General features: G+C 46.2%; 1 protein-coding gene across 1 annotated transcript in view; it reads right to left on the bottom strand.

The window, feature by feature from the left end:
* The window catches only part of ARMC4 (armadillo repeat containing 4), an 890,525-nt gene that overhangs the window by 313,383 nt on the left and 555,950 nt on the right, over positions 1-21,192 (bottom strand). The window contains exon 17 of the mRNA XM_029588639.1: positions 9,950-10,064. Within this exon, the coding sequence (XP_029444499.1) occupies positions 9,950-10,064 (115 nt within the window). The remainder of the gene's footprint in view (positions 1-9,949; positions 10,065-21,192) is intronic.

Below are 21,192 nucleotides of genomic sequence, written 5' to 3'. Positions count from 1 at the left end.
TCTTGTACCTTGGAGCCACATAAATTAACTTCAAGGCAAGGAAGATCGACTAGCTTATCCTGTACCTCTGGCCTGAGGTCTGAGGCCTTTAGCCAGGTCCATCTTCGAGCACTGATGCAGCAACTCGTGTAGCCGTGTCATAACTATCATAGGCGGCTCACACCTCATGCTTTCCAGCATCTAACCCTTTGGTTATAATAGCTTGCGCAGCTTCCTGGTATTGTGCAGGAAGTGACGGTACAAACTCTTCCATTTGTTTCCAGAGATTTCTCTGGTATTGAGTCTTGTATAGATGGTATGCTGAGATTTTAGAATTCAGCATTGCTCCCTGAAATACCTTGCGGCCCATTTGATCCAGAAATCTGTTATCTTTTCCTGGAGGTGTTGATGAATGGGCTCTAGTTCTTCTGAATCTTTTCTGCGCCAATTCTACCATCACTGAGTGGTGGGGGAGTTGTGTTTTCTGATATCCTGAAGTGGATTGTACAAGATAGGTTGACTCCACTCGTTTATTCACTGTAGGATCCATGCAGGGGTGCTCCCAGAGGCATTGTTGCAGTTGTAAAAGGATTTCATGAACAGGAATGGCCAGTGTGTGCTTAGGGGGATCTACAAATTGGAGCACTTCCAAAGTTTGTTGCCTACTGTCCTGTTCAGCTTGCAACTGGAAAGGGATGAAATCTGCCATTTCTTGAACAAAATTTGAGAATGAAAAATCCTCTGGAGGGGATTGTTTTGTAGCAAGAGATGGGGACGGATCAGACAAAGTTCTCTGATGAGGGATCAGACTCAGTGTCAGACCAAGTATTATAATGGGTTGGTTGATGATGGGGAGGTGTAGTCCTGTCAGGAGAAGGTACACCAGAGGGTCCCGGTAACGGTTCATCAGGTGAAAGGTCCTCTACCTGCTCTTCTACTGGGTTAGATGGCAAGGAGGATAGTTAGTCATGGTATCTCTTGGTAAGGATACCATGTAGAGCCGCTTCTTCTGACATTGGAGGCTTTGGAAGTGATGGTAGGCTTTGAGTCATCGAGGATTTTAGCCGAGTCGATGACTGTGGTATCCTAAGTGGAGGCATGGTGGGTGCCATAGTGTACATGGACTTCGATTGTGACGTCGATGGAACAGGCGATGTAGATTGAGATAGAAATGAAAACATCGATGCGGGAGTGGGAACTGAAGCTGTCGGTGGCACCAACGAACTTGGCATCGATGGAAGTTCTGTCATCGAGAAAGGTACCAATGAGGATGAGAATGGCACCAATGAGGTTGTCGTCGAAGACGGCATCGGAATGGAGGTGGTTTGTGGCATCGATGTGATCGAGAATTTCGGCTCGATTACCGGCATCGGCGTGGTCGTCGGCATCGCTGGCATCGGCGTGACCGCCGGCATCGGCGATGTCGTCGGAACTTGTGAGTGTAAAGCCTCCATCACGATCTGTCTGATGAGGACGGTTAGGTCTGGAGTAGTCGATGCAGGCATCAGCGTCAATGGCGTAGTCGATGGCACTGCAGTCACCGAGGATGGCGGAGCATCGGTGGATTTATGCCGCTTTGTGGACGGTTCTGTCGGTGGCGGAAACGACGGGGACGCCGTGGATCGACGATGTCGATGCTTGTGTTTAGGCTTCGGTGCCTCAACTGACCTGGTCGATGATGTGGACAGGGTTGGTGATAAAGCGTCCCCGGATCCTTCGAGGTGTCGTTTTTTAAGCAGGAGTTTTTTAGTGACTCCTGCGGGAGAAGACTTCAGTGAAGTAGACGGTGATGGTACCAACTGAAGATGGAAAAGATGGGCCATCTTTTCCTGTCGTAGCTTCCGACCCTTTGGGGTCATCTCCTGGCATTGCTGGCACGAAGATATTTCGTGCTTTTCTCCCAAGCACATCACACATTCCAGATGCGGATCAGTCACTGACATGGTCCGGTTGCAAGCGGGGCAGTTTTGAAACCGGAGGCCATGTTTATATCGACAGCCGTCGATGAAAAATTCTGTGAAAAATTGAATCAATGAGAAAAGAGAAATTGTATAAAGTTTTGTCACCGTCCGGTGACAAAGGTGAAGTGAAACCCGATGTGGGAAAAAATAACGTGACTTTTTTAGTCAAAATTGTGAGAAATCTCACAGAGCTCCTGTCAGCGCGGAAAAACGAAGACTGGAGTGAGACCCCTGTGGCAGAGAATATCATGGCATGCTGGGCATGCTCAGTAGCCTCAGACTGCCAGTCAAAATTTTCTAGAAACTTTGACAGAAGTTTTTCCCGCGATAGGGCTCAGTCAGTGACGTCACCCATATGTGAGGACTAGAATCCTGCTTGTCCTGGGATAAATAATATTACTCTCTAAGAGGATAATTTTTGGAGAGTGCAGGGAGCTGGCAGACCCATGAGTTCCCTTTAAAAATCTGCTGGTCAGCCAGTGCTTTGAGATCTCCTACCCCACATACTTTTAGGTGCAAAGTATCATGGGTGAACAATATTGTAGAGATTACTTACCTGATAATCTCGTTTTCCTTAGTGTATGCAGATGGACTCAAAACAAATGGGTATAGTGTGCTCGTGCTAGCAGTTGGACACGGATCTGACGTCAGCACGGGTACATATACCCCCGCAGGAAGTGCAGCAATTCAGTAATCTTCCTTGCAAAAGCTGTAGCTGACCGATCGATTAAATGAACAGGATTACCCTGACCGATTGATAGTAGCTGGAGACCGCCAGTGTTCTCAACCGGAAGGCGTCGACACCCGGCAGGGTGGATGGCCTATTATAAGAAAACATGGCTTACCGTGAGTCGGTGAATCCCCATGTATGCCGGCAGCCGGGCGGGATGCTGAGTCCATCTGGAGAAGGTATGGAGGGAGGACCACGTCGCCGCTTTACATATCTCTGCAGGCGACAGCAGCTTAGCTTCTGCCCAAGAGGCCGATTGTGCTCTGGTAGAATGAGCCTTGATCTGTAGAGGCGGTGGTTTTCCCGCATCTATGTAGGCTGCCTTGATAACTTCTTTAATCCAGTGGGCGATGGTTGGCCGTGAGGCCGCTTCCCCTTGCTTCTTCCCGCTGTGCAGGACGAACAGGTGGTCCGTCTTTCGTACTACTTCTGACATTTCCAGGTACCTGGAAAGCAGTCTGCCGATATCGAGATGGCGTAGCATTTGACCTTCCTCCGACTGCCTCAAACCTTCCGTGGCAGGCAAGGATATGGTTTGGTTGAGGTGAAAGTGTGAGACCACTTTGGTAAAAAGGATGGAACTGTGCAAAGATGGATAGCCTCTGGAGTGATTCTGAGAAATGAATCACGACAGGATAGTGCTTGTAGCTCTGAGATGCGGCGTGCTGAACACACAGCCAGCAAGAACACCATTTTCAAGGTTAGCAAACGGAGAGACAGGCCTCGAAGGGGCCTGAAGGGTGATCCCGCCAAAAATTCCAATATTAGGTTGAGGTTCCACAAGGGCACTGGCACTGCAGTGGCAGGCGAATGTGAGATGTCTGGGTGTTTGGCAGTGGTGTTGCCGTCACTCCTGGGACCGTAGCAAGACAGCGCTGCTACCTGAACCTTGATGGAGCTGAGGGACAGATCCTTCTGAAGTCCATCTTGTAGGAAGTCCAAAATGATAGGAATCCTAGCGGCATGCGAGTTGGTGCCGTGAGAGTCGCACCAGGCTTCAAAAACTCTCCAGATCCTGATATATGTTAGGGATGTGGAGAACTTGCGTGCTCGGAGGAGTGTATCTATTACCGGCTCAGAGTATCCCCTTTTCTTCAGTCTAGCCCTCTCAATGGCCAGACCGTAAGAGAGAATTGAGCTGGATCCTCGTGGAGGATGGGACCTTGCCGCAGCAGGTTCCTGTAGGGAGGCAGAGGTAGAGGGTTCCCTGCCAGTAGTCTTCTCATGTCTGCGTACCAGGGTCTTCTTGGCCAGTCCGGGGCCACTAGAAGAACTAGGCCTCTGTGTCGCTGAATCCTGTGTACAATGGCGCCCAGCAGGGGCCATGGAGGAAAAGCGTATAGCAGGACCCCCTGAAGCCACGGCTGTACCAGGGCATCGATCCCCTGAGCCCGAGGATCCTGCCTGCGGCTGAAATATCTGGGAACTTGAGTGTTGGACCTGTCCGCTAAGAGTTCCATGGCTGGCGTCCCCCATTGATCCACAATTATCTGAAAGGCTGTGGGTGACAGCTGCCACTCCCCCGGGTTTAGGCTTTCTCTGCTGAGGAAGTCTGCCGTCGTATTGTCCTTCCCGGCAATGTGGACGGCGGAGATGTCCTGGAGATTTGCTTCTGCCCAAATCATCAGGGGAGTTATTTCCAGGGACACTTGTTGGCTTCTGGCTCCGCCCTGACGATTGATGTATGCCACCGTGGTGGCATTGTCTGACATCACTCTGACCGCTCTGTCGTGAAGTCTGTGGGCAAATTGCAGGCACGCTAGCCTGACTGCCCCTGCCTCTAGTCGGTTGACGTTCCACCTCGACTCTTCTCTGGTGCACCGCCCTTGGGCGGTGAGTTCCTCGCAGTGTGCTCCCCATCCGTTCAGGCTCGCATCTGTGGTGAGCAGAATCCAGGTTGGGGAGGACATTCTTGACCCCCGGCTCATGTGGCCGGGCTGCAACCACCACCGTAGCTGATACCGCACTCTGGCCGGTAGAGGTAGGCGTACGGTATAGTTCTGTGATCGTGGGCTCCATCGAGATAGAAGGGCACGTTGCAATGGTCTCATATGAGCCCGCGCCCATGGCACCACCTCCAGAGTGGACGCCATGAGGCCGAGGACCTGTAGGTAATCCCGAGCTGTGGGCCGGCTGGCGCTCAGCAGGGCCTGCAGATGACTCTGGAGTTTTGACTTTCTCTTGGAGGTCAGGCCGACCTTGTCTTCTCGGGTGTCGAATTGGACCCCTAGGTATTCCAGTGACTGGGACGGCTGTAGGGAGCTCTTGTTTATGTTGACTACCCATCCAAGGCTTTCCAGAAGAGCTGTAACTCTGTTGGTTGCCCGGTGGCTCTCCTCTGGTGACTTTGCCCTGATCAGCCAATTGTCCAGGTAGGGATGGACGAGAATTCCTTCCTTCCTGAGTGCCGCCGCCACTACTACTTTGACCTCGGTAAAGATCCGCGGCGCGGTGGCTAACCCGAAGGGTAAAGCTTGAAACTGGAAGTGCCGAGTCAGGACTTTGAAGCGTAAATAGCGCTGGTGATCCTGATGGATTGGGATATGTAAATAGGCTTCCGACAGATCTAGGGAGGTGAGAAACTCCCCTGGCTGTACTGAATTCTTGACCGACCGTAGAGTTCCATGTGAAAGCTGGGGACCCGTAGGTGCTGACTGACTTGAGGTCCAGGACGGGCCTGAAGGTGCCCTCCTTCTTGGGTACTATGAAATAAATGGAATAATGCCCAGAATTTATCTCTCCTGCAGGTACTGGGATTATGGCTTTTAAGGCCAGGAGCCTCTGTAAGGTCACTTCTAGTGCCGCTGCCTTGAGCAGTGAACAAGGAGATTCCACAAACTTGTTCGGCGGAAGCCGAAAGAAATCCAGGTAATATCCTTCTCGGATGATGGCGAGGACCCACTGGTCTGAAGTAATCTCGACCCACCTGCGGTAGAAGAGGGTTAGCCTGCCCCCTATGCCTGCTGCCCCCGGATGGTTCAGCTGATTGTCATTGTGGGGTGCGGCTGGGGCCAGAACCCGAGCCGGTTCTCTTCTTGTTGTGCTTAGTCCGAAAGGACTGGTTCCTGGCCTGCAAACAAGGTGCTCGATAGCGAGTCCTGTAAGGGTTGAAGCGCTGCGAATTTCTACCTCTAGATGGTCTAGAAAAAGAACGCTGGCTCCTCCTCGCCCTGTCTTCTGGTAGACGGGGTAATGAGGAGGCACCCCATTTAGTAGCCCAGTTCTCGAGATCGCTGCCGAACAGTAAGGAACCCTTAAAGGGCATTCTTGTGAGTCGTGTTTTGGAGGACGAGTCGGCCGCCCAATTACGTAGCCAAAGCTGTCTCCTGGCTGCCACTGAGGAGGACACTCCCTTGGCTGCCGTACGGACGAGGTCAGAGGCTGCGTCCGTGAGAAATGCGAGAGCTGATTCCATATCTGCTCCCTGGGTGTTGTTTCTCGCCTGTGATAAACAGGAGCACGTCACCACGGTGCAGCAGGTCGCGATTCGTAGGGACATGGCTGCTACCTCAAAAGCTTGTTTCAGAATGGTGTCCATGTGTCGGTCATGCGAATCCTTGAGGGCCGCTCCCCCCTCAACCGGAATAGTGGTGTGCTTCACTATTGCGTTAACTATGGCGTCTACCTTGGGGCACGCCAGCAGCTCCTTGGATGCCGGATCCAGAGGGTACATGCCTGCCAAGGCCCGACCCCCTTTGAATGAGGCCTCAGGTGCCTTCCATTCCAGATCGATTAGCTGCTGTGCTGCTTGTAGGAGGGGAAAATGGTGAGCCGGTTGGCGCAGGCCCTCTAACAGGGGGTTCACTTTAGGGTCCCCTGGGGTTTCCTGGCCCGGAATGGCCAGTTCCGATAGGCATTGTGAGACCAGGCCTGAAAGATCCTCTTTCCGAAAGAAGCGCCTCATGGTCCGATATGGCTCTATCTCCGAGGAAAGTTCACCCTCCTCGGGGGGCTCCTCACTTTCCTGGGAGCAATCCGAATCCCCATAATCGGGGCTGTCGGGTGGTGAGTGGCTGCGCCTAGGTCTCGAGGGTCTAGGGACCGGATCAACCGGGACGGAAAGACCCATTCGAGGAGCAGACTGCATCTGGACAAAGGCGTGAATCCCCTTGAATAATTCCACCCAGGAAAGCGAAGCCGGATCTGGCCGTAGGGGCACCAGGTCTCTCGGGTTCCCTGGTTGTTTGCCGCGACCTGCTAAGTCCGGTGTGCTCCCTGAGGAACCGCTGGGCTGGGGTCGGTCCTGTCCTGGAACTCCCATGGCCTCCTCACATTGGGCACATAGTGAGTCTGCTTCCTCGCTCTGTGTGGCTCTGAGGTTGCATGCTGAGCAGAGGCTTAGAGCTTTCATGCCAGATTCTGGAGATGCTGGCTCTGCGGCCGCATGGGCTCTCTTATGCTCCATTCGCCTGAAATTCGGTGTCGCCCAATAAAGTGCACCTAACAAGAGCACTTAACCGCATGCGCCTATGAACGGCGCATTAGAAATGTGCACCTATACACGTGCGCCTATACACGGGCGTCTTATAAACGTGCGCCTTTACACAGGCGTCTTATAAACGTGCGCCTATACACGGGCGTCTTATAAACATGCGCCTTATAATGTGCGCCTATACATGGGGCGTCTTATAAACGTGCGCCTATACACAGGCGTCTTATAAATGTGCGCCTATACACGTGCACTTATACACGGGCGCCTATACACGTGCACTTATACATGGGCGCCTATACACGGGCGTCTTATAAATGTGCACCTATACACTGGCAACTTATAAATGTGCGCCTAGAAACGGGCGGCTTACAATGTGCGAACAACGTGCGCCTATCGCGTGCGCTAACAACGTGCGCCTATCGCGTGCGCTTAGCAATTATCGGCGAAGGTTAGTAGGCAGGCAAAATGGCGACCTCCTTGGCATGCTGCCTCGTAGGCAGGCCCAGTTAGACCACACTTCCTCAGAGACCAAGTAAAGATATACGCCTTACTTTGTCTTCGGCGCTTCCCGGCTGCGACCCGGGCGGTCTCCGGCTGCGGGGGGAGAGGGGGAGTACCTTCACCGCCGCGCATAAGGAAGTGCGCCCGCTGCCTCTAGGCCGCTCCCAAACCCGTCTCGCTCGGGGGCCAAGTCCACGCCGGGACCGAGGCTGCCTCTAGGCCACGCCCGAACCCATCTCGCTCGGGGGCTAGGTCCCTGCCGCGAACCGGCCACCGGACCGAGGCTCTCGCTTCCGAGGGACCACGGAAGTCAGCCTGGTATCACCACAGGAGTGCGGGGCTTGCTTCAATAGGTTTCTTCTAGGAATTTAGTCGTTAGAATTTGGAAACACGCTCAGCGAGCGTGAGGTAGCTCCAAACTGCTTTGGAGACGGAAATTACTGAATTGCTGCACTTCCTGCGGGGGTATATGTACCCGTGCTGACGTCAGATCCGTCTCCAACTGCTAGCACGAGCACACCATACCCATTTGTTTTGTGTCCATCTGCTACACGCTAGAAAATCAGGGATTTCAAAATAAAATCCTAGCTCCTACTTCATTTGTCCTGCCCAAGCCATGCCCTTGCTCCACTTCTTTTCCTTGCAGCTCAAAACTAAAGTAACTTTCAAATAAAATACAAATATTAATGATACACTAAAGCACTTTAATTTTATTAGCTGATAATAGCAATTTTAAATGGTGTTTTTTCTGCCAATACAGACCAATTTACATGCAGGAATCCTTTTCAAAATTGCCCTTATATGTCTTACTGTATAGCACACTATTCTTAATGGGCCCAGTATTCAACTATATTCGGCTAAGTTACAAGGGATATTCAGCAGCACGGCTATGCTGCTGAATATCCATGCACAAATCGCTACTTAGTCAGATTAGTTATATCCGGCTAATTTAGACCAGCTTTATGGCTGGTCTAACTTAGCCGATTAACATAACCAGATAACGGCGAATATCGCTAGTTTAATATATTTGTGGCTGGGCCTTGAATACTGTGTACAATTCTGGACGCCACATCTCAAAAAAGATGTAGTTGTGATGAAGAAGGTACAGAGAAGGGCGACCAAAATGATAAAGGGGATGGAACAGCTCCCCTTTGAGAAAAGATGGCTAAGAGGGATGTGATAGAGGTGTTTAAAATCATGAGAAGTCTAGAACAGGTAAATGAGAACGATTATTTACGCTTTCGGATAACAGAAGGACTAGGGGGCACTCCAAGAAGTTAGCATGTAGCACATTTAAAACTAATCGGAGAAAGTTCTTTTTCACTCAAGACACAATAAAACTCTGGAATTTGTTGCCAGGGGATGTGGTTAGTGCAGTTAGTCTAGCTGGGTTTAAAAAAGGTTTGAATAAGTTCTTGAAGGAGAAGTCCACTTCCTGCTACAAATCAAGTTGACTTAGAAAATAGCCACTGCTATAACTAGCATCAGTAGCATGGGATAGACCTAGTTTTTGAGTACTTGCCAGGTTCTTATAGCCTAGATTGGCCACTGTTGGAAACAGGATACTGGGCTTGAGAGACCATTGGACTGACCCAGTATGGCATGTTCTTATGCCTATTTATAAAATATGTTGAAGTAAGTAAACAATAAGGGGCAGATTTTGAAACATATGCGCGGGCATACATTTGTGTGCGCAAATCCAGCGTGCACAAATGTATGCCCGATTTTATAACATGCGCACGCAGCAAGGGGGTGCACACTAGTGCAAATTGCGCGCGCCAAGCCTTCGAGGAGCCCCGCTGGCTTTCCCCATTCCCTTCCCCCCCCCCTGTCCCGCCCCCAACCCTAAAGAAAAAAGCCCTGCATACCTTTGTTGTGGAAGTTACTTGCGCGTGTTGGCCGAGTGCCGGTGTGCGATCCTGCGGCTCACCTCCCGGACTACCCACAGCCACACCCCCTGACCACCACATGCCCCCGGACCATCTGCCCCGCCCCTGCCCTGCCCATTCAGAAAAGCCCTGGGACATACACTTGTCTCGGGGCGTTACGCACGTCGCCGGGCCTTTTGAAAAGAGGCCCAGCGCGCGTAAATCCACCTGGATTTACGCGCTTAGGGCTTTTAAAATCTGCCCCTCATAGCTGGCAAGAACTGTTATTGCAGATGCATTATCAAAATAATTATTGCTGAAATGGCAATTTATTTTACCATAAGCTTTCAATGTAGTATATTTAATACAGGCATATTAAAAAAGAAATTGTCACAAAATATAGAGACTGAAAAAGCACATTAACACCACACAATTTCTTTCATTTTGCATATGTTAAATAACTACAAAACATTCTTACCTTAGCATTTTCAATGCAGGGACATATAGCCCAGGCTGCATTTGCTTGAACATCTGGATAAGGATTTTTCAATAAGGACCATAACAAACGAACTCCATCTAAATTGTCAATGATCCTGTTGTAGAAAACCAGACATTACAGAAATGGTAAGATGAGAAAGTAATAAAAATAAAATGTTGTTCAAGCCATAATATATCAAAATAATTTTTGTGTATTTTGATTAAATTATTTTATACATTTAAAAATTCCTGTCATTGACATTTGCAGGATTTCTTTGAAAAAGAAAAAGTAGATCAACTCATCTATAGGAAAATAACTTTATTTGGAATAACAAAGAGAACCTTGAAGTTACTGAACATAAGAACATAAGAAATTGCCATGCTGGGTCAGACCAAGGGTCCATCAAGCCCAGCATCCTGTTTCCAACAGAGGCCAAAACCAGGCCACAAGAACCTGGCAATTACCCAAACACTAAGAAGATCCCATGCTACTGATGCAATTAATAGCAGTGGCTATTCCCTAAGTAAAATTGATTAATAGCCATTAATGGACTTCTCCTCCAAGAACTTATCCAAACCTTTTTTGAACCCAGCTACACTAACTGCACTAACCACATCCTCTGGCAACAAATTCCAGAGCTTTATTGTGCGTTGAGTGAAAAAGAATTTTCTCCGATTAGTCTTAAATGTGCTACTTGCTAACTTCATGGAATGCCCCCATGTCCTTCTATTATTCGAAAGTGAAAATAACCGAGTCACATCTACTCGTTCAAGACCTCTCATGATCTTAAAGACCTCTATCATATCCCCCCTCAGCAGTCTCTTCTCCAAGCTGAACAGCCCTAATCTCTTCAGCCTATCCTCATAGGGAAGCTGTTACATCCCCTTTATCATTTTGGTTGCCCTTCTCTGTACCTTCTCCATCGCAACTATATCTTTTTTGAGATGCGGCGACCAGAATTGTACACAGTATTCAAGGTGTGGTCTCACCATGGAGCGATATAGAGGCATTATGACATTTTCCGTTCTATTAACCATTCCCTTCCTAATAATTCCTAACATTCTATTTGCTTTTTTGACTGCTGCAGCATACTGAGCCGACGATTTTAAACTATTATCCACTATGATGCCTACATCTTTTTCCTGGGTGGTAGCTCCTAATATGGAACCTAACATCATGTAACTACAGCAACGGTTATTTTTCCCTATATGCAACACCTTGCAATTGTCCACATTAATTCCACTGAATTCTCGATGTTCTCTGATGCTGTTTGGGAGTATGTTGGAAGGGCTGCAATGATATTTTAGAAGCATAATTACCCCTATAAATTATTAGTCATATCTCAAGAAAATATTTGCTACTTTCTTACTGATTGTTTACATTTTAAAAATGAAGACATAATTTATTTTTTATTTAAAAATGAAAATATATTTTTACTACTTATGAATATATATAAATACTAGGAATGTTTCTTCACATTAATTTGACAATATGCTTTAACCCTGATCCATATTACTGTAACATTTCAATGCCAGATCTGGTTCGCTTCTCAGAAGATATTACCAATTAAGAGATGACATTGTAAACTGAACAAATATTTATTACAGGGTAGGTTAAGAAAATCATCTTAACTTGACATATCTGAGCCACAGTTAAGCTTATGTTTCCTATTACATAACCCACTATGCTACTTAGCCCTGTTACTAATATATACCCAAAATCAAAAATACTATCATGTAGTCTTTCCATTTAAAGAATAAGAGGACTATGGTATGTAACTAATGTAACCATAAGATCATGAAGTGCCTACTAATAACGAAGTATTTAAAGATTCATAACACTGACCTTCATAATAGGCTTCATCATGGAGCAGTATCACTTTATAATTCATCCTTATAAATAATCATTAGTCAAGTCAAATGAACCTGTATATTTTTTTGTTAAAATATAATATATCAAGTGAATTAAAAGTTCAACTTAGTTGAAATATTAACGCTGTCAATAAATTTTCGAAGCCTTGTAACTCGAACAAGCCCGACATGGGACCTTGTTTTGAACAACAGTTCTTTTTCAAGGGCGGAATCTCCAGGGTCTGCAAAAATACGATTTTTTGAAAACAATCTTAACAAATTTAAAGTGGGCTATATAACACATCTTTTAGACTACAAGAAACAAATGTTGATGGTACCTTATATATTCGCGAAAGACTCACTTACTATTGATGTCTGCTTCAAAATAAGTGACAATATATGATCAATCCCCGCTACTGATGAGGACTAGTGTATAAATTACAACAACTCTATATTCCCCACCACATCAACAAACATTTTTTCTTCCACCACTTCACAAAAATATTTAAAGTAGGAAGAGGAAGGTTTCATACATCATCTGCAACATGCCACCATGGCCTTGTATGCAGTGTATTTTCAATAGTAATCATGAACAGACCTCCCTCCTACCTGTGATTTTTTATATTTATTTTTCTTATTTTTTTGATTGTGACTTTAATGTGAACACAAATCTTTCATCTAAAAATTATTTTTGTAAATGCTGTGTAACTTAGCCTGTCTAAATTAACCTAAATGTTCAAACTCCGTCAATAATTCATAAAAACGCTGCTGTTACTTCAATCATGTTCATAACTCGTCACTTATTGTAGATGTTTCCTCAAATTTAAAGTTTATCACTCTTATTTGATGGCAAATTCCCACTCAGTAGCCCATTTCTGTCAGCATTGTAAATATGACGACTACCTTTCATTTCAATCGAAGTTCATAAATTGTCACTTGTTACAGATGTCTCTTCAAATTTAAAGTTTAACACTCAAATTAAATGGCATATTCGCGATCAGCAACCCTCAGCGTTGTAAATATAGGGGTAGATTTTAAAACCCCTGCGCGTGTAAATCCTCCCGGATTTACGCGTGCAGGGCACTCGTGCGCTGGCGCGCCTATTTTGCATAGGCTGCCGGCGCGCGCAAAGCCCCGGGACGTGCGTAAGTCCCGGGGCTTCCTAAAAGGGTGGGAGGGGGTGTGTCCGAGGGGTGTGTCCGGGGGCAGGGGCGGTCCGGGGCGGGTCCGGGGGCATGGCGACGGTTCGGGGCAGGCCGGGAGGGCGGTCCCGTGTCCCCCGGCACTGCGGCCTGTGCCAGGGGATGCCGGGGCGGCGCGCGCAAGTTACGCCTGCTTGAAGGTGGGGGGGGGGGATTTAGGTAGGGCTGGGGGGGTGGGGGGACACGGAAGGAAAGTTCCCTTCAAGGCCGCTCCGATTTCGGAGCGGCCTTGAAGGGAACGGAGGCAGGCTGCGCGGCTTGGCGCGCGCAGGCTGCCGATTTTGCGCAGCCTTGCGCACGCCGACCCCGGATTTTATAAGATACGCATGGCTACTCGCGTATCTTACAAAATCTGGTGTACTTTTGTTCGCGCTGGTGGCGCGAACAAAAGTACATGCACACGTATTTTTTGAAGATCTACGTCAGAGCGACAACTTTTCATTTCAATCAAATTCATGACTTGTCGCTTATTGCATTTCTTTCAGCGTTGTAAATATGGCAACAACTTTTCATATAATTAAAGCTAAAAAGATGGCTATCCGATTCAAGTGCATTTAAACCTCTGACGCCTTCTGTGTCTTTTTCGCCGTTGCTTCTCACTCTCCGTCTATTTATTAAATATCATTAACGGATGTTTTTACTGATGCGTTTCCGATCTACTTAGCTTTTCTTGTTCATGCCTCCCGATATGGCCATGTTTCAACAAATCAAATTTATCTTCATCAGGGGAGTCTGTAGTCCTTCCCCTCACTGTTGGGTCACTCCTCACAGCATGTACTTCTCGGTCTCGGATGTTAGGACCTCTTGTCGTGGCTATAAGAGGTTCATCTTTGAATACCTCATGTAATGAGTATATATGCCAATGTCTACGTATAGATGCTATAACAGAAGCTGTTGACATACATTGTGGCGAAATGCATGTCAGTCTGTCTTGTTCTTTTCTATTTCGGTATTCCAGTAACTGGGTCCTATCGGAATATTTTGCCCTCTTTTAGGCTTTATTGATCACTTTTTTTGGATAACCCCTGGATTTAAACCTTTGTTTGAGCCACTCTGATTGCTTCTCAAATTCCTCATTTGTTGAGCAAATTCTCCTGAATCTAAAAAATTGGCTAACTGGCAGTCCTTGTTTGAGGGACTTAGCGTGGTGGCTATGATAACGCAATAGAGAGTTCTTCTCTGAAGGCTTATGATGTACAGTTGTACTCAGACTTGATCCAATTCTTATGATGTCAACATCAAGGTCATTTATTTTAATCTGATCTTGATTGGAAGTAAATTGTAGATTAGAATCTACAGTGTTGATCCATTGTAAAAAATTTTTAAGATCATCTTCAGTCAATTACCAAATCAGAAAGACGTCGTCTATGTATCGACACCAATAAATTATCTTCTTCCACCATGTCGATTTGTAAATGTGTTGACTTTCAAAATCAGAAACATATATATTCGCAACCGATGGGGCCAAAGAGGACCCCTTCGCGATTCCATGTGTTTGATGGTAGAATTTATTTCCAAATCTAAAATAATTATTGGTCAACACCAACTCTTAGAGCCATTCTCTGTTTTTGTGGACCACTTTTTACAACCTTTTGTGGCCCAAGCACCTTCGCTTTTTAAAAGACAACAAGCATATGTTCAGAAAATTGCAACAGATGAACAATATTCAACATGCCATGCTTGTCACCATGGACATACAGGCGTTATACACAAATATACCTCAACTTGCAGCCTTAGAGATTCTCCTTCATACTTTGGAGCAGAGACCCTGTCCACATAGAATCCCAACAGATTTCATATTACAATTAGCTAGGTTGGCCTTGACAGAAAACTTCTTTGTTTTTCAAAATGTCTTCTACAAGCAGACACAAGGTATGGTAATGGGAGCCACGATGGCCCCAAGAATTGCAAATCTTTATGTTGCAGCATTTGAAGACAAATTTTTATATGGAGCAGCAGAATTTCAACATGTCACCCACTGGCACAGACATACTGATGATGTATTTTTTCTCTGGCATTCAGATGAACAAGAGCTCTTAAAATTTCATCAATGGATCAAATCCCTTGATATCCATTTCCAGTTCACTATGACTTATGATTTTCATAAGATAGAATTTTTGGATATTTTGATCAGAAAAGCACAAAACAAATTTATCACCAATATCTACGTGAAACCTTGTGCAAGAAACACATATTTACATTTTTCCAGTTTTTACCCATTCCATTTACACAAAAACTTACCAGTGGGACAGTTTCTCTGACTCTGTTGTTTGTGTTCTATCAAGGCTGATTTTGTTACACAATCTCAAACTCTGTTCAATAAATTTTTGGCATGTGGATATCCAGCAAAATATTTAAAGAAAGCATACAAACGAGCATTTTGTTATGCTGGTCAGCCGAGGTTGACTGAGCTTAACCCTTCGGTCATGGTCCGCCACGCTTCTGGTTCCCGAGGCTGGGTTCATCGGCGCCTCCTCAGGCTCCGAGGCCTACCGCGACAGCAAAAGGCCTACCCCTGTGGCCGGAATGCCGTCGCAGCGGAAACCCAGCCCCCGATGTCCTCTAGACGCGCTCAGCGAAGCTGGCCCCTTAAGGGGTCAGCGCGGGAATACCATCCAACAACCGAGAAGCCTCCGCCCTCTTCCTGGAGGTATTTAAACGCTCAGCTCATTCTCTCAGGTAAGTTAGAAAGGATTGGACTGCCTCCGGTCTAAGCTACTATGCCGCTTCCTTGCTGCCACTGGAAGCTCTATCTGCTCTTCGGGGTTTTTCATCTCTAACCTGGGTACCCGCTCCTCGGGGGCCCTTATGCTTTCTTTCAGGTGCCTATCTGGGATACCGGGTACTCGCTCCTCGAGGGCCTGCTCTCCCTACCTTGGTGCCTACAGTTCAACTACTTCTGCCTGCCAGGATCTTCATCAATACAACTATCTACTTCAGTGAGTAATTAGCCTTGCGTAGCCTACCATCTACCTGAGTGAGGGACTGGTCTCCTCTGCTGAGGATCCCTGGACTACTTCTACTGGGTTACCTCACTGCTGCCGCCCCTGGGCAGTACCACCAAGCTGTTACGAGCACGATGAGCGCGGTCACCTCTAAAGCAGGTGTTGTGAGCCCTTGAGCCTCAGCGAGAATCAGGGAGGAGCCCCAAGACACACCATGGGAGGTAAGCTGGTGCGAGTATGGGTAGCCAGGAGCAGGACAAGGTAAAAAACAAGAACTGAAGGTCCGACCCTTAACTGAACCTGCCAGCCTCAGGATGACCAGCAACATAGTGTTGGTCAATGAACAGTCCTCCGACCGTTCCAAGCCCTTTCGGACCTGCCACTGGGTAACGGCAATAGGCGGCAAGCTGGACAGAAGATGAGGGCAGATGAAGAACTTAAAACATGGAAGGCTCCAAAACAATGCACTGAAGACAGACTCTGGAACAAGATACTGTACACGTAGACTCTGAAACAAGTACTGTAGACATAGACTCTAGAAGAAGGTAAGGAACTTGAAATGTTGAGACATTGGCACGGTCCCTCAGGGCGCCCTACACAGCCAGTACCACTGGTCTGGTCACGGACCACCCTGTCCTACATCCGCGGGAGTGGGACCAGTGCAGGAAAAGAAAAATGCCGCACAAAGCAGTCCAGAGCAAGGTACTGCACACCGGCAGTCTGAAGTGAGGTACTGCACACCGGCAGTCAGGTACAACAGGACTGGAACATCGGGATCAGGAACAAACATCAGGAAACAGGTAGAGACACAGGACATGGAGCCATCAATAAAAGAAACCAGTGGAAACTTGGATCGGCACAGGAGAACCTGGATAAGCATGGTATCCGATCCGAAGGCCACCAAGAACTGAAGTGAAGATCCTTTTATACTGCTGTATGCAGGCAACTCCCTGGGAGGAGTCCAGATGGGCCGCCCCTCGCTGGCCCTATAAGAATGGAGAGAAGCCGCGGGCCCACCCTTTAGGGAGAAGGGCATGGCCCAAACCAGAACGTCCAGGCTGCAGTGGAGCAGGCCTCGAGTAGGCCCCGAACAACACCGAAGGCCTCCCAGGCCATGGAGCAAGATCCGGACAATTGCTCAGGCGAGGCCCTGGCTTCGGAGCGGCCTCCAGAGAAAGGTGAGATGCCTCCTGTGGCACTGCTACAGGAGGAATCGTAACACAAGCTGCACATTAAATATGAATTATCTGTGTCTGCGTGTATAGAGTCTAGCCTAGTACTGCGGTTCCTCACGGGGCTCCTCCCCATGGGAGTGGCCATCTCCGCAGTACCCAAGAATCCACTCCAACACCTCACAATCATAACACATTTCATGCAGAACATGAATGGTTACTGTTGGATACTGCACATTCTGAATCCACAACAATATTTACTTGTGTATTGCCATATTCAGCACTGTCTTCACAGATTGCAGCTCTTATACCACACCATTGGCCTGTTTTGAAGATGCATACAGTTTTTTTGGAGCGTCCTCTCATAGCATATAGTCGAGATAAAAATATAAAAGACATGCTTATACATTCTTTTTTACAGGATTATCCATCTACAGAAGGCCAATTGATTAGACATTGGACTTGCAATAAATGTACGTTTTGTAATCAAGCCATCACAGGCAAACAATAGATTGATCCACATGGGAAATCCCATCAAGCTTTTGATTATACAGATTGTCTATCTTCCAACATTATTTACATGTTACTGTGCCCTTGTCCCCTACTTTATATTGGGAGAACACAACGACCCATCAAAACAAGACTTACAGAACATCGTAGCTGTCTTGCTACTTCAAAATTGCAAGCTCCGATCGTATCATATTGCGTTGAATATCATCACTCTTTTCAAGATTTGAAATAGAGAGTTATAGAATCAGTACACAAAAATCCACGCAAAGAAGATACTAAAGCTACCTTGAACTACAAAGAACAACAGTGGATTCACAGATTAAGAATAACAATTCCTGGAGGCTTGAATGCAGCCGTAGAATGGTATTCATTAGTATGATCATTACATTCTTCCAGATCCTGCAGTATTAATTAATTAAAAAAAAAAATTTACGTCACCGAAGTGAGAATACCCTTGGCTATATATACTCCTCAAGATCAGTATTTCCGGCATCAATACCGGAAAAAGAACGCCGAAACGCCATGTTACTACTTTGAAGCAGGCATCAATACTAAGTGAGTCTTTCGCAAATATGTAAGGTACCATCAATATTTGTTTCTTGTAGTCTAAAATTCGTGTTACATAGCCCACTTTAAATTTGTTAAGATTGTTTTAAAAAAATCATATTTTTGCAGACACTGGAGATTCCGCCCTTGGAAAAGAACTGTTGTTTGAAACATGGTCCCATGTCAGGCTTGTTCGAGTTACAAGGCTTAGAAAATTTATTGACAGCGTTAATATTTCAGCTAAGTTGAACTTTTAATTCATTTGATATATTATTGAAAAACTAACAAAAAAAATACACGTTCATTTGAATTGACCAATGATCATTAATAAGGCTGAGTTATAAAGTGATACCACTCCACAATGAAGCCTATTATGAAGGTCAATGTTATGCGTCTTTAAATACTTTGTTATTAGTAGGCACCAATATCTACCCTACATGATTTCCATTCACTCTATATTTATCTCCACTGTGCCTTTATTTAGGACTAGATTCATCAAAATATTGCATGTGATAGGAAGAGGAGTGTGTTTTATGGTAATAGTCTATTTATTGCAGTGTGTGTTATCTTAGTGTGTTGCATAGGTATTAATGCAAAGTGTGTTAACTTTTCACACTTTACAGTAATACCACAATTATTGCATTTCCTACCTGCAACCAGAGAGAGAGAAAGACAGAGAGAGAGACTATCTATAAGGCCCTTGTAGTAGTTAGCTATTTATGCTACTAAAGGAGGCCCACCTAGTAACTCTAGGTGAGGTTTAGGTAGTAGTGTAAGGGATAGGGGCCACTTTGATATGCAGAGTGAGATGTACAAATAGAACAGTGCACTCTTGTGAAGATTTGATGTCTTTCAGAGTGTGGAAACTCACACAACGATGAGATTTGTACAATGTTCTCTCAACCTAGCTTGATGTTACCCAGATAGTGTCCAACAAGCTAGGTTAAGAGAACACTGTTCAAATCTCATCGTTGTGTGAGTTTCCACCCTCCGAAAGACATCAAATCTTCAGAAGAGTGCACTGTTCTATTTGTACGTCTCACTCTGCATGTCAAAGTGGCCCCTAACCCCTACGCTACTACCTAGACCTCACCTCGAGTTACTAGATGGGCCTCTATAGTAGCATAAATAGCTAACTACTACAAGGGCCATATAGATAAGATGGTGCCCTCTCTCTCTCTCTCTCTCTCTCTCTCTCTCTCACACACAATATGCACTATGGACATATCATACATCTTAAAACCAATGAAAAAGGTGTAGTTATTTCCAGTGTTAAAATGGTGTGATATGCATTAGGACTTTGCAAAGTCAGCCTACTTTTACAAAATTCCCACCCCTGACTCCTCCTCTTTTAAAAATTAGCATCGCACCATGCATTATGGTGCTTTTCGAATGCGAAAACACCATAATGTGAGTTGAAAAATGACCCCCTTAATTTGATATACCGTCTGATATTAAAAATCTCCAAGCAGTTTACAATAATAAAAGCAACATAAAATATAATCATGCTAATAATGCAATAAATACAAATAAATCGATCTAGAAGAATTTAATTAAAAAATTATTAAGATAATCCCCTACTTCAGACCTCCAACCCTATAAGAACATAAGAAATTGCCATACATTGTCAAACTGAGGGTTTATCAAGCCCATTATCCTGTTTCCAATAGTGGTCAATCAAGGTCACAAGTACATGGAAAGCAGAGTTGCTTATCTGGAACAGGTGTTCTCACAGGACAGCAGGATGTTGGTCCTCATACATGGGTGACATCATCAGGATGGAGCCCAATCATGGAACACTTTTGTCAAAGTTTCTAGAACTTTGACTGGCACCACTGGGCATGCCCAGCATGGTACTAACCTTGCATCGAGCAGGGGTCCCCCCCTTCAGTCTCGTGTACAGCAAGAAGTACGTGCGAAAAATAAAATAATAAATCGTGAACGAACCCAACTCAGCAGGGTGGTGGGCGGGTTTCGTGAGGACTGTCCTGTGAAAACACCTGTTACAGGTAAGCAACTCTGTTTTCTCACAGGACAAGCAGGATGGTAGTCCTCACACATGGGTGAATAACTAGCTGAGAATGCCCGAGTAATGCACCAAATGCACCCAAAAGACAAGCAACAGGCACAACAACAGGGGTAGATTTGGACGGGAGAGCATTCTGAAAAACCCTGAACGGGTCATTGGAAGGATGTTGGGTAGTTAAGTTGAGAATAGGTTGCGCAGAACAGATTGGCCAAAAATGGAATCTTATTTGCCATCCTTGTCTAGGCAATAGTGGGCTGCGAACGTATGGAGAGAACTTCAGATGGCAACCTTGCAGATGTCCGAAAGCGGAACCGAACGGAGGTGCGCCATGGAAGTCGCCATGGCCCTGATAGAATGTGCCTTTACACGTTCTTGTAGTGGTAGGTTGGCTTGTTGGTAACAAAAAGCAATGCTGTCTGCCAGCCAGGAGGAGAGGGGCTGCTTCCCACTGGAGAACCCAATTTGTTCTTATCGAAAGAAACAAATAGTTGAGTGGTTTTCCTATGGGCTGCCGTGCGGTCTAGATAGTATGCAAGGGCACGTTTACAGTCCAAGGAATGCAGAGCCTGTTCTCCCGGGTGTGAATGGGGCCTGGGAAAGAAAGTAGATAAGATAATGGATTGATTGAGATGAAACTCCGATACTATTTTTGGCAAAAACTTAGGGTGGGTGCGAAACACTACCCTGTCATGTAGAATTTTAGTGTAAGGTGGGTAGGTGACCAATGCCTGCAACTCACTTACTCTGCGAGCTGATGTTATAGCGAGAAGAAAAAGTACGTTCCACGTGAGATAGCGGAGATCGCAGGAGTGGAGAGGCTCAAATGGAGGTTTCATGAGCCGTCCTAAAACAACAATAAGGTCCCAAGCGGGGGCGTAGAGGAGGTTTAAGGTGGAGTAAGCCTCTCATGAAGGTTGTGTTGAAATAGAGACATCTCCTACGCCGTTGTGGAAAGCAGCTACCACACTGACATGCACTCTTATAGAGGA

The sequence above is a fragment of the Rhinatrema bivittatum genome, chromosome 2 (assembly GCF_901001135.1).
Source record: "Rhinatrema bivittatum chromosome 2, aRhiBiv1.1, whole genome shotgun sequence".
Lineage (NCBI taxonomy): Eukaryota > Metazoa > Chordata > Amphibia > Gymnophiona > Rhinatrematidae > Rhinatrema > Rhinatrema bivittatum.
The sequence above is the reverse complement of the archived record's forward strand: the minus strand, read 5'-3'. Positions and strand labels throughout refer to the sequence as shown.